The sequence below is a fragment of the Fistularia commersonii genome, chromosome 1 (assembly GCF_037954325.1).
Source record: "Fistularia commersonii isolate RoL2024-O1a breed Wild chromosome 1, RoL_Fcom_v1.0, whole genome shotgun sequence".
NCBI lineage: Eukaryota > Metazoa > Chordata > Actinopteri > Syngnathiformes > Fistulariidae > Fistularia > Fistularia commersonii.
The window spans coordinates 15,391,145-15,405,421 of record NC_141284.1 but is presented as its reverse complement, the minus strand read 5'-3'; the positions used below and the strand labels follow the sequence as shown (position 1 = coordinate 15,405,421).

General features: G+C 42.6%; 1 protein-coding gene across 2 annotated transcripts; it reads left to right on the top strand.

Moving 5' to 3' along the window:
- Positions 1-813: 813 nt before the first annotated feature.
- srp54 (signal recognition particle 54) lies at positions 814-13,983 on the top strand. Of its 2 annotated transcripts, none has more exons than XM_086150452.1 (17): positions 814-907; positions 1,589-1,680; positions 4,029-4,113; positions 4,211-4,302; positions 4,489-4,573; positions 4,704-4,808; positions 4,961-5,027; positions 5,112-5,169; positions 5,253-5,403; positions 5,480-5,628; positions 5,704-5,804; positions 5,879-5,965; positions 6,036-6,109; positions 6,217-6,325; positions 13,049-13,219; positions 13,307-13,402; positions 13,562-13,983. In XM_086150452.1, the coding sequence occupies exons 3-17, from the start codon at positions 4,036-4,038 to the stop codon at positions 13,651-13,653; spliced, it is 1,515 nt and encodes a 504-aa protein (XP_086006578.1). In that variant the 5' UTR covers positions 814-907; positions 1,589-1,680; positions 4,029-4,035; the 3' UTR covers positions 13,654-13,983. The 2 variants fall into 2 exon arrangements, with proteins under 2 accessions (XP_086006578.1, XP_086006587.1); XM_086150461.1 differs by having other exon boundaries at positions 886-1,027.
- The last annotated feature ends 294 nt before the right edge of the window (positions 13,984-14,277 follow it).

The window sequence follows — 14,277 nt, the reverse complement described above, 5'->3', positions numbered from 1 at the left end:
GAAGTGTGATGCTGCCCACAAAACAGGTGTTGAAAACAGATAAAAATGGTGTGATGTGACTATTGCAGGACTGTGAGAGTGTCATTGAGATCGTGTCTCACAGGAAAAAAACGACAGAAATTGGGTTATGTATCAGTGAGAAGTGGAAATGTACAGGGTAACAGAAAATTGTCTCACAATAATCGGGGACCATTCACTGGCTATTAAAAGATTTATGGACGTCCTGAGAGAGGAGGATGCGGAGAATAGGGTTAGATGGAAGACGTTGATTCACTGCAGCGACCCCTGAAGGGGAAAGACGAAAGGAGAAGATTTACTGAATATAAACGCAAACAACTTTCTGTCTTTCTTTATGACTGTGATAAATTGGAAATAACGTGGAAACGCGAAAGAAAAATACTAAGACCCATAAATACAGGACTGTCTCAGAAAATTAGAATATTGTGACAAAGATCTTCATCTTCTGTAATGCAATTACAAAAACAAAAATGTCATACATTCTGGATTCATTGCAAATCAACTGAAATATTGCAAGCCTTTTATCATTTTAATATTGCTGATTATGGCTTAAATCTTAAGAAAACACAAAAATCCTATCTCAAAATATTAGAATATCATGAAAAAGTATCTTTTGTTTTTCTTAATTGAATTACAGAAGATAAAGAACTTTATCACAATACTCTAATTTTCTGAGACAGTCCTTTATACTGTGCATGGTATTAGGCTACCATGGCTTCTCCAGTGCGACGCCCTGACAGCAGGTGGCGCCACACACACATACACCGGAAGCTACTCCGCAGGACGCCCCACGAAGAAGAAGTGTTTCCGGTTAGCGAACTGATGACGACTCTCGGCTACCCTGGTGTGATCAACACTTGCTTACTCTGACGGAGTCTCGAAACACCCGGTAAGAGGACTCGTTTATCGGACTTCTAAGTTCCCGAGAATGTTACCCGCCTGACACTTCTAGTCCGACTGGGCTTTTCGCCGTCTGAGTCTGTTTTCTCGCGGCGAACAGAGATAGCAGGTAAGCTAACCTCAGTACAAGGGACGTGTAAACAGCTGACACCTAAGCGGCGAGTAATCGATAACCAATCCAATATCGGTGCTGGATTTGATTGTCAAATGTGGTAACGTTTTACAGGTTCATGACTGTAAACGACTTTAGCAGTCGATTCCACTTGAGACGATCAGCCTGATTAGTCATATGTTTCAGCCAAAACAAACTGACAGGCCTAATTTGAAATCTTTGCTATGAAATCGACACATTCGTAATGATCACTCTATATTCGAAGGAAAGTTCAAGGTTTAGAAATACGGCTAATTTTAAATATTTCAATAATTCATTATCACTGTAAGTCTGGGGCAGAGAGAAATTATGCACGTTTATCAATTTGTTCGGAACGAAAAGTAAAACGAATGAGTTTGCTAATACCCATTCTAGAAGGTGTGGAGAGAATTGAAGGAGTGGTACAAGAATTTGATGCTAGAAGGAAAAAGATGATGATGCTGCATTATAGCATATATAGCATCAATAACCACCATTTGCATACAGTTGCCATAGTAACGTCACCTCTCTCCTCCACAGATTATCGGGGGTTCCCGTGGTCTCTGCCCGTCATCTGTGTGGTCAATCGACTAAGCGTAATCACCAGGGGGCTTCCCCTCCACACACACAAGGTGAATATGACTTCTGACGCTTAGAAATTTTTTGTTGTTTTTCACCTTCAAATCTAATAACACTAACATGGTTGCGGAGGATCCTTAGATTTGTTTTTACTGGTGCAGACTTCGATGGGCCTGTTGGTGCAGGACACAGGGGATGAAGAAGTGATGGGCAGATTTGGAATACAGGATTGGATAACACAAAGGGACAGATGATGATAGACATTACAAAAAGGATGAAAATGGCACTCCAGGGAGTGGCAGAGAAGTATGTTGGACTGGTGCAGGACATGTATGCCAGCTGTGAGACATGTTAGGTATGCTGGGGGTGTAACAAAAAAGGTCAAGGTGGAGGTGGGACTTCATCAGGGATCAACTCTGAGCCCCTTCTTGTTTGCAGTGGTGATGGACAGGCTGAAAGATGAAGTTAGACAGGAATCTCCATGGATCATTATGTTTGCAGGTGACATTGTGGTCCGTAGTGAGAGCAGGGTACAGGTTGAGGAAAATCTCGAGGGGTGGAGGTATGCTCTGGAAAGCAGAGGAATGAAGGTTAGCTGCAACAAGACAGAGTATATATGTGTGAATGAGAGGAACATGGGTGGAACGGTGAGGCTACAGGGAGGGAGATCAAGAAGTTGGAGGATGTCAGGTACTTGGGGTCAACAGTCCAGAGCAGCGGAGAATGTGGAAGAGAAGTGAAGAGACCGGTTCAAGTATGAATTTTCCGCACTGTAAGGCACACCTAAAAGACTTTAATTTTCTCTAAAACCGATAGCGCGCCTTATGATCCGGTGCACCTTATTTATGGATCAATATTGAGCAGCAAGAGGTCTCACAACTACTGGAAGCTGCTGCCGACTCCATTTTCCCCCAGAGAAGAAGTAGCACGTGGTGCATGCGGGGGTATATGACTGCGCAAAGCGTGTATTTTCATTTCCGTGAGCGTGCGTGCGTGTGAAGACCCCAAAACGTCTCCTTTCAAAATGCACGCTTACAACGCACTGTTCAAATAGAGCAGCAGCAACAGAATTCAACATTAACGGATCAATGGTGCGGAAGTGGAGGAAGCAACAAGATGACCCGCGCCAAGTAAAGAAAACAGAGTTTCAGAGGGAACAAAGCGAGATGGCTACAGTTAAGAGACAAACTTCAGCAGTGGGTTGTTGAACAGAGAGCAGCAAGTAGAAATGTCACCACAGTCACTATTCGAATGAAGGCAACAGCGCTAGCTAGCGAACTTAACATCAGTGAATTTAGAGACGGTCCTTCTTCGTGCTTTTGTTTTATGAAAAGCTTTGAACTGTGATAAATGGAGTTGGGAATACATTGTTTTGAACGAAGGCGGCACAAATACAGGTAAGAGCTACCGGTACGTACAGTACTGTATTGTGAATGCACTAACTGGTTTTGGGAGTGAACGGAGTTGCAGAACGTTGGTTTGGATTCTATTAAGAAAGTTTGACTGACTTATCTGACTGTTTTGTTGACATTCCCTTTATCACATTCCATTTAGTGGATGCATAACGCAACCCCAGCCACTCCAGTCGCTTTTATTCTATGTGCCTTATAATGCGGTGCGCGTTATAGTGCAGAAAATAAGGTAGGTTGGAATGATTGGAGAAAAGTGTCAGGGGTACAATGCAATAGAAGACGATCAGCCAGAATGAAAGCAAAGTTGTATAAGACAGCGGTGAGACTAGCGATCCTTTATGGTCTAGAAACCATTACAATGTTGAAAAGACAGGAGGCAGAGCTAGAGGTCGCAGAGATGAAGACGCTAAGGCTCTCTCTGGGCGTGACGAGGATGGATAGGATCAGGGATGAGTCTCAGTCTAACAGCACGTTAGGTATTTTGGAGAGAAGGTCAGAGAGGCCAGACTGAGATGGTTCGGTCATGTACAGAGGAGGGATAGTGAATATATTGCGAGACGGATACTGGAATTGGAGCTGCCAGACAGAAGGTCTCGAGGAAGACCAAAGAGAAGATGTATGGATGTAGTGAGAGAGGATATGAAGGTAGTTGGTGTGAGAGAGGATACAGAGAATAGGGTTAGATGGAGAAGGTTGATTCGCTGTGGTGACCGCTGAAGGGAAAAGCCGAAAGGAGATGAATAAGACTAACAAGATAAAACAGGGACTTGTTTGTAATTTCAGACCAACATCTTGTTGTTAATTTTCTTAACACTGAAAAGGATGAAATTGCGACACTGGTCTCTGGCTGCTGCACTGCTGCCAGAACCATCTATATGTGTTGCATCTTTTTTTTCTGGAGCATAAAAAGAAGTTAATATGAGTAAATAGAGTATAAAGACGAGTTCTGTCTGGGTTTTATCCTGTCTGATCTGGTTTCTGTGCTCCAGCATCATCATGGTGCTCGCCGACCTTGGGAGGAAGATCACCTCAGCGCTGAGGTCACTCAGCAATGCCACCATCATCAATGAGGAGGTAACATCGACCCAGATTTCAGTCCAACAACCTATCATACAGTCCTTGGTTTTGTGCCCTCCCCACCTTCTAATCACTGTCCCCTCTGTTTCTACAGGTCCTGAATGCCATGTTGAAGGAGGTCTGTGCAGCCCTGCTGGAGGCAGACGTGAACATCAAGCTGGTCAAACAGCTGCGAGAGAATGTCAAGTACGACGAGATATCAATTACATCTTGACCTGGTCCTCCTCTTGATATAATTACCACATCCTGGTCCGGTGTTTGTGAGGACCTCTCTCTTAATATGGACCATGTCTCGACCTGATCCAGCAATTTCCTTAGTCTGTTGTTTTCACCTCAATATGAATGTCTTCAGTTCTGTGCTTGTCCCTGCAGGGCCGCCATTGATCTGGAAGAGATGGCGTCGGGTCTGAACAAGAGGAGGATGATCCAGCACGCTGTCTTCAAGGAGCTGGTTAAGGTCTGACCCCATGCTTGGAAAGTTGTTGACAATGTCTTTGAATCAGATTGTGTGCGTGTGTGTGCTTATGTTTGCATGTTCTTGTGTGTTTATGTGATCTGACCCTGTATGTTTGCTACTGTGTGTCCAGCTGGTCGACCCAGGGGTGAAGGCCTGGACGCCCACTAAAGGAAAGAACAATGTCATCATGTTTGTTGGGCTGCAGGGCAGCGGGAAAACCACAACCTGCTCTAAGGTGATGTCACACACAGACAGCCATACCCCCTGCCTTCAGACAAGACCCCCCACAAAACCTTGTATCCCTTGACCATGGAACTGGAGTCATGGTTCTTGTTAATATATAACCAGGATTCAAACTTGAAGTGCCATACATGTGTATCTCTGCAGTTGGCGTACTATTACCAGAGAAAAGGCTGGAAGACCTGCTTGATCTGTGCTGACACCTTCAGAGCAGGTGAACCCCCCGGACACACCCTGGTTAAAGCCTGAACACGCCGTGGTTTGTGACCTGTTCAGTAAATGACTGCCCTCTCCTCAGGTGCCTTTGACCAGCTGAAACAAAATGCTACCAAAGCTAGAATCCCCTTCTTCGGCAGGTGAGCGATGTCATCGGTCTGGTGCCCCTGCAGTGTGTATGTGTGCATTTGTGTGTGAGTAATGTGTGTGTCAATTTTGTCAGTTACACAGAGATGGACCCGGTGGTGATTGCAGCCGAGGGTGTAGAGAAGTTTAAGACAGAGAACTTTGAGATCATCATTGTGGACACGAGCGGACGACACAAACAGGAGGACTCGCTGTTTGAGGAGATGTTGCAAGTTTCCAATGCCGTGGTGAGTACCCAAATTCCTTGCAGCACATGCATGGTCCGTTCTCAGTCGTCTGACTTGCTACCCGTGTGCCCCACAGCAACCGGACAATATTGTGTACGTGATGGATGCGTCTATCGGACAGGCCTGTGAGGCCCAGGCAAAGGCTTTCAAGGACAAAGTGGACGTGGCGTCGGTTATTGTCACCAAGCTGGATGGACATGCCAAAGGAGGCGGAGCTCTGAGCGCGTAAAACCCTGCGTCATCTGATGATGTCACATACTCTGCCCATCCATCTGACCTTGTCGTTGTGTGTATTGTCAGTGTGGCGGCGACCCGGAGCCCAATCATCTTCATCGGAACTGGAGAGCACATTGACGACTTTGAGCCTTTCAAGACACAGCCTTTCATAAGCAAACTTCTGGGTAAGGCCGCACCCACGATTTGACACAAACCACACGCTGGGTTTCCTTGGTAACTTGTCCCCCACCACCACCAGGCATGGGTGACATCGAGGGTTTGATTGACCGAGTGAACGAGCTGAAGCTGGATGACAACGAAGAGCTTATTGACAAACTCAAACATGGTGAGAATCCACACGCCAACTCACAGAGGTGTATCGCCTACCTGCTCTGACCTCTGACCTCTGACCCCAGGTCAATTCACCCTCCGAGACATGTACGAACAGTTTCAGAACATCATGAAGATGGGACCCTTCGGACAGATCATGGTATCCAACTAGTTGGCAGCACAAATATCACATGACTGCAATCACCAAACAGTTTATAATTGTGTGTGTGTGTGTGTATGTGTGTGTGCGCATGCATGCATGTTTAGGGAATGATTCCAGGTTTTGGGACAGACTTCATGAGTAAAGGAAACGAGCAGGAATCGATGGCCAGACTGAAGAAGCTAATGACAATCATGGACAGCATGAACGACCAAGGTGAGACACACACACAAAGATTGCAGTGCGAGGGTCTATTATGGCGCATTTCAGGGATGCGGAACTGTAACTTGAGTGAGTGATGGTGGTGGCCACAAAATCAGTGTTGGCAGTGGGAAATGGTGCATGGGGGGGTCAGTTGTCCTGGAAAATTATTTTTCCCTTATCTGCATCTCTTCCTAGGTAGTGAAAATCGAAATTTCTGGTAAGGAGTGCTGCTAGTATTGGTCCACAAGTTTGTATGTTTTTCTCTCTCCTGTGGCCGAGCTCCTCTCAATCTCCTGAGTGTCCAAGGAGCAGCAGACTAGCTGGCATGTCCATTAATGCATACAGATGGAACATTCCCTGATTCCAGCTGGGCGGCAGCTTTCAGATAACAATGTTTAACATTTCTAAAATGGCCACTTTGTGTTTTCCTTTGCTATTTTGCAGTGTTTCATTATTTTTATGTTTTGAGAATTCCAGGTGCAGTGTGCAGAGTAAACTGAGATGTGTAGTAAACTAAGATCAAATTTTAGTTGATTTATTGAAAATGTGGAAATATTTTTAGAGAAAGTATGGGAGAGAAAGTAAGGGGACAGGGAAGGCTGGGGTGAGGACTGCCCAGCAAAATATTGTATCTTTAGTGGTTTATGCCAATTAAATTTGACAATCTGTTAAGTTTTGAGAAACTAATCCACGGAGGTGCTTAGATTATGATAAATTTGTCATTTTTTTTAGAATTCTTTTCTTTTTTTTTATTATTTTTTTTCTTCATTGTCACTGACTGGGGAACGAACCGAGCCGGCTCAGTTATGCTAAAGTTATGCTGGATAAAAGCTATCCAACAGTGCCATCTCCAAACTAAACAACCTTCACTTCAAGATAAGAACACGGAGAGCTCTGATAGGTTTTTAATAACGTATATAATAAGTTAATATAGTGACATAATTGAGAATCTTGCTTTTCTAGAAAGTGTTTTCTTTGCAGAGTTTTGAAACTTTTTATCTGTCCCTTATACATTATTGAATTGAAAATTGTTATTCCTTTGACTATCCAACTTTGAAATCTAAGGTCCAGCTGATTTGGTTCAAAGTCTGGATCATAAGCACACCATCTTATTATTTCCTAATTTATCATGTTATTCATATGTATTTTCAATTGTGTTCCAGATTTTAATTTGGAATTTTGTTCAGGAATTCTTACAGACCCTTGTTACTCATTACTGCCAGAATTGGAGCGTCCTTGATGAGTGACATTTCAATGTCTTTTTCCCTTGCCATATGAACCTAGAAAAAATGTTATCCCATTCAGAGAATTGCTTTGTTGGGATTTGTACTGGAAGAGCTTGAAACAGAAAAAGAAGTCTTGGGAGAGCATTCATTTTATGGTTTCCACCCTTTGGGTAAAGCTCATAAAGAGGTTCGAGTTCCATGTCTGTATATATAATATTGTCTTGTTAAGGAGGGGGCCAAATGTATATAAGTATCTTTAGGTAATGTTACCCCTAGATATTTCAAGGTAGTCTGGTCCCATTTGAGATGGAGTTTATCGTGGAGTTGTTTTGAGCGAGTGTAATTTTGTTCGCATTTGGGTTTTCTGAACACTTAGTTTATATCCTGCATACTCTCCAAAAGTATCTAAAAGCTCAGATAGCCAAGAGACTAAATTAGCTGGATCCTTTAGATATATTTTTAAACGTTGTCCTCGTACAGTACAATTTTGTGTTGCTCTCCATTTATATTGATACCCTTGTTATCAGATTGCTTGGTCCATTGAGTGATTGGTTCGTTGTATAGCGTAAAGAGAAGTGACAATCCACAACCTTGTCTAGTGCCTCGTTCTAAATTAATTGTCTGTGAAAGATATCATTTATCTTTATGCATATCATGGACTTATTATTATATAGGGTACTAATTCTTTACGAAAACCGAATCTCTAGAGAGTTATGTAAGAACCTCCAACTCACAGAGCCGAATGCCTTCTCTTTCTCAAGGCTGATCAATAAAGCTTGTAGTTTATGTATTTGTATCTGACTCAAGATATGTAATGTCTGATGTTGTCATGGGTTTGTCTCTGTGAGATGAAACCTTTCTGATCTGTATGGATATTGAGAGAGAGGACTTATTCAACTCTTCAGGCAAGTATCAATGTATACAATTTGTGATCAGTATTCAAGACCGAAATTGGTCTGAATCATCCACAATCTGTTTTGTCTTAACCCTCCTTCAGAATGAACAAGTTTGTCTCCTATTCAAAGGGCTTGGTGCTAACTCATATCTGAAGGTCTTGAACTATTCAGAGGAAAACGCTTCTGGTCCAGGTGATTTATTCGTTTTTAACTTGAGATTGCGCTGTTCAGCTCTTCCTTTGTTATTAGTTTTGTGTTCTGATCCTCTGATAAAGTGGAGTTTATTACTGTTCTATCCATTAGTCATCTTCTAACGGTGGCTGAGTATGTAGTTGTTCATAGTAATTCTGAAGAGCCAGTTGTATTCCTGTTGCTTATGAGAGGGTTTTTGGTTGCGGGTCCCTAAATTTGTGAACTGTACTGTCTGCTCATTGTTTTTGCAGTTTCTTTGCCAGTAGCTTTTAAACTGGGAAAATTTTGTGCCAGATTCATAATACCTTTGCTTTGTATCGATCATCATTTTTTGTATTTCATGTGAGTGCAGAACATTAATCTTATTTCTGATTTATTTTAATTTTGTGGTAAGGTTTGGATTTGGTCCCTTTTGGTCTTTAGTCTCAAGTCCCTTCAATTCTTTGTTCAATTCTAATATTTTTAATTGTCTCTGTTTCTTTTGATATGTTCAAAAAGATACGATTTTACCCCTGAAAACAGCTTTCATTGCATCTCAAGTGTAGTGTACTTTCAGGGCTATTTTTTTTATTTGCAGAGATAATGAAAGGGTTGTATGATCAGACAAGTCGATATTACCTATCTCACAATCATGTAAATCTGTGACGATCTCTTTTGAAAATAAAGAAATAATCAATTCTGTCGTAGACAGTATGTGGACGGGAGTGGTGTGTATGATCACGTCTTGATGGGATATTAAGCTTCTCGCGTATGGCAGTTTAGTTTGATTCTTCAGAGACATCTAGTTGGGGATCGAGGCGGATGTTCCTGTCTCCCCCACATATAAGTGTATCTGTTGCCTCTGTCGTCAGGTTAAAGATTTTTTTATACAGTGTCAAACTCTGGCCCACGAGCCAAATTTGGCCCGCACTGTAATTATATTTGGCCCACAAAGCCATACCAAATGACTATTAGAGCTGGCTCACCGGTATAGTTTACAGTGCATGTACAAATCCCTGAATTTTCTGCTGGTGTTTTGGCATGAAAATCACAACAGGACCCATAAACGCCCTCTCCTCTGAGTACAGTAGTCATAGTGACCTTATGCTAATACTGGCACCCTGCCACTTAGGCAGAAAACAGGATTTTGCATGTGTGCAATATTAAGTTATATATTGTATAGTATTAAGCTATGCTTGTTCCATATTTAGTTTTTAAGCAAAAATTTTTTGGGTCCATATGAAAAGGTTCATTGTTATATCTGGAGGAAGATTTTTTTCAATAAATATCAATGTTGGCCCGTGACTGTCACGGTTTTGAATTTTGGCCCACTGTGTATTTGAGTTTGACTCCCTGCCCTAGATTAATAAGTTTCTTCCTTCCTTGTCCTTTATCTCTGAGTTCTGTTTTGTTTCTTTTCAAATTGAACTCTATGAGAAAGTAAAATGGCTACACCTCTTTAACGACCTAGTTTGTAAGAGGATTAATGTACCCAGTATTTGCAGCTTTTAATGCTCTGTAGCAGGAGTGGCCAACCAGTCAGAGGCTAAAAGCTACATTTTTTACTGTGTTACTACAAAGAGCCACATTATACACGTGGGCACACATGAACTGCCCAATCCCTTCCCCTTACTCTCTTGTTCTCTCTTACACACAGAGACCTTTGCTCTGCTAGATTTACTGTATATGTCACACACCAACATGATAATGACAAAAATTGACTCCCACAGAACTAAGACCACAGACCAATCAGTTTCAACGGTGAACACTGTGTGCACTGTCTCATCAAAAAAATGTCAGTTCATGTTCACAAACAAAAATATAATCATGAACAATAGCATTTTTTCTCTCACCATGCATGCTGCTTAGTGGGACCTCTGGCATTCCTTGCATTCAACAATCCTTTTCAAATCTGATTTAAAGTCAGTTCTTGCCACTCAAAGCAATTCCTTCACGTTTATCTGTCAAAACAGATCGATGCTTTAATTTCACATGTTTCAGGGCGGAAAAAGAGACTCGGGGATGTATGTTGACCCAAACATTGACAGTATCTTAAGCGTGGCCCATTTGACATTTGGTACTTTTCCTTCGGCACACTTTTCCAGAATTCCCTTCTCTCAAAGCTGGTTTCAGTTGGTCTTCTTCACAAAGATCGATCATCTCCAATTCAGCCACAGCGTCGTCCGTGACCAGCGGGGTTTGCAAACAGCCCTTCTCTGCTTTAAACACGTCGATGAAACGAGTGACTAACTTTTGCTTATGAAGTTCAGTCCCTTTTGGAAATTTCATTTTGCTCAAAACCTTCTTTCTCTTCATTGGGTTCAGGAGTCCATTTATGTTGTATGAGACAATATTAGTGTATTAATTACCGATAACCTTATCCTTTAACGTGTGTGCCTGAGTTCTCCCTAAAAAGTGACTAGTTTTTGAAGCATGCATCCAATGGATACTCGCAAACTGCAGAATATGATTTTGTTTTCGGGGGCATTAGTGTTTAGTCTTTCTCAGTTGTCTTTCTAAGTTGATGAGTAAATTTAAAATTTTCCGTGGTACAGGAGTAATAAGAGTAGCAGATACTGGCACAAAAGCCGAGAGTGCATTCTCACAGCTGTCAGTGTGAAAAAAAAAAACATGTGAAATGACCATAATATTTTGATATATACGTTGCACCTGAGTATAAGTCGAAGGACCAGCCAAACCATGACAAAAAGTGAGACTTATAATCCGGTAACTCTAAAGTCCCATGTAGGAATCTTTTAACATAAGGCTAAATCAGGGTGAACCCTTTCAGGCTTTAGAGAAAATAGAAAATAATATCAGCCTAACTAGTCTTCAAATATCAAATAAAATTAAGATTGCGCAACCTAGTTTGTAAGTATAATAAAACAAGATATAAACCAGCTCGGATCTATCATGTCTCATTCTTGGTTCGGGATTCCATTTGAACTCCAGGAGCTTCTCTTCGTCACGTGTCTGAAAGGCTTTTTTTTTTCCATCAGCTGTGTTTGGGATTTCGGTCCAACGGCATCCATTCACTTGCCATGTTGGCAGGAGTTCCGTCTCTCGGTGATCCGGGGTGGTATGGGGCAGGCATGATGGTGATGGAAAACACACAAGAGGACATGTTCTCTGTTGCCTCTGCTGCGCTCTGATTACAGGCAGGCACCGTTGTTGTAGAGGACCCGTAATCTTGCTGGATAGGGAGTCTGGAACTTGATTTTCCTTTTCTTTAGTATTTTTTTTTTGCTTTGGCATATTCCCTATGTCTTCTGAGGACTGCAAATGGTTAATGGTGGTCTATGTAGAAGCAGTAACTGTTGTAGAAAACTGTAGAAACGGATCACCTCTTCCTTTTCTGTATACCTCACAAACTTGGCAATGATGGTCTGCACAATTCGGCACCACAGCCCTGTATGCTCTTTTAATTTTAAGCTCCGACTCCGGTGGAAAATCCTGAGACTCTTTTAGTAGCCTCTCCAAAAAGGCAGAGATGTTGCCACCCTCCGCGTTCCCTGGTATACTGTAGATTCAAATATTATCATTGCGAGCCTGTCCTTGATCTATCAGTTTAGCCTCAATGCTAGCCTGGCGCTGCATAAGCTGTTTCACGAGCGTTATCATTGCCCATATCACCGTTTCTGCTTCATCAATTCAGGTCTCAGCTTCCTCTGGATTTCTCGTCGTCCCTTGCTTTATCTCTGCTCGTTGCTGTCTTTTCTGAAGCCTCACAGTACGCTCAATATGCTACGTAGGCTAGCTCATCTTCACCATCCTTGTTCTTGTCGCTAGCATCACTTTGCTGTGTCCATTCCTCGATATTTTTTGTTGTAGCCATACTTTTTTTTACTCCTTGTGTTAACCCTGTTATAAATAAATACACCCTCTTGGAAATTATCTGTGTAGTTATCAGGGTTAATTTGGAAACCGTCAGGGAGCACAAGACTCAAGCTGCCATCTCTACTGTGACCCCGAGCCCTCCATATGAGATTATTTCAAAGATAAGTTATAGCCATAGACTGCACACCTTTTAGATCAGACCTCTAGGGGTGGAAGAAGAACAAACATAGAGGGAATCTGAGTAAATCTACAAAATTCAAAGTATAACGACAGGAAAGAACACTTCTGCAGTGCATGTTTGGACATGGTAAGGTATCAGTGTATGTCATGATAACCACTCTGTTAGTGAAACATAGTGGAAGCTGAGCATGCCCTTGAAAATGATTTGAAGAAAAGAGTCCGAATTCTCAACATGCATTTCTCTCTTTGTGCTGTAAAGCAGCTGCAAACACCTAAGATGTTGCTAAACAGAAAACTTCAAACTCTAAATATTTTCAGCGGACGGATTCAGGTCTTGGTCGAACAAAACACAAAGTTATGTGATTTGATTGTCATGTTCTATTGATATATGACCTGACATATCGCACTGGTGTCGGTCCAATTAGAGCTGGACAGTAAAGACGGGGCCAAGCTGTTCAGTAAGCAGCCCAACAGGATCCAGCGCGTGGCTCGGGGATCGGGGGTAGCCACCCGGGACGTCCAGGAACTGCTGACCCAGTACACAAAGTTTGCACAAATGGTGAAGAAGATGGGAGGCATCAAAGGACTCTTCAAAGGTGGGGGGAGCTGGTGTTTGTTTTCGGGAATCGAACACAGTTTTTAGACGGTCAATGGATGCTGACAGTGTGTTTGACGATCTCCAGGGGGAGACATGTCCAAGAATGTGAACCCGTCTCAGATGGCCAAGCTGAACCAGCAGATGGCCAAGATGATGGACCCTCGAGTTCTGCACCACATGGGTGAGTCCGGTGTGACATCACACTCTCACCCCTTCTCCTCGGCCCCAAAAAGGGTCCCAGAAGTCATGGATCTCATGGTCGATCGTGACAAAGACAACTGAGAAGTCCACATCGGTGGGAGTAGTCTGTTGATTTTTGTGTGTGTGTGTGTGTGTGCAGGAGGCATGGCGGGACTCCAGTCGATGATGCGGCAGTTCCAGCAAGGTGCTGCCGGCAACATGAAAGGCATGATGGGATTCAACAACATGTGACCACTGACCAACCAGAGCCCTTACAAACCACCAGCCCCACGTGTCGACAGCTGGAGCGGTGAAGCTTACAGACAGAGGGAAGCAGCGAAGAGAAGAGAAGTGTCCGCTGCTGCTTTAAGAAAAAAGATTTCAGCTGGTTTAAATTTAGAAGAGCAGAGTCTTCAACCCAACCTTTGACCTGCAACTTTGAAGCTTGGAGAGGAGACGATTGTCCTTAATTTATCTCGGGAATGAGAGCGTCCTTATAATACGAGATGCACCACATGATCCAGATTGAGGTGATACCAGTTAGTTATGGTATTTTTGTGAAATAAACGTTTGTACTCAGAACTTTTAGGGCTTCAGTTCCTTTTTCTGGCGTAGAAGAAACCGACCATCCAACTGAAGCCTTCTAACCAAACTCTCAACCTCTTGTATCATTTTCATCCTGAAATCACCCTACATCTGAAACAGGAACATATACTCATAAATATTTTTTAATTTCAAAACTTAAAACACATAATTCCCAGGAGATCTTGTGGTAAGAGCCTACATGTCACAGCAGCATGGTCCCAGGTTCAATTGCAATTCAATTCAATTTTCTCCCGTGTCCGTGTGGGTTTCCTCCAGACACCCTGATTTCCC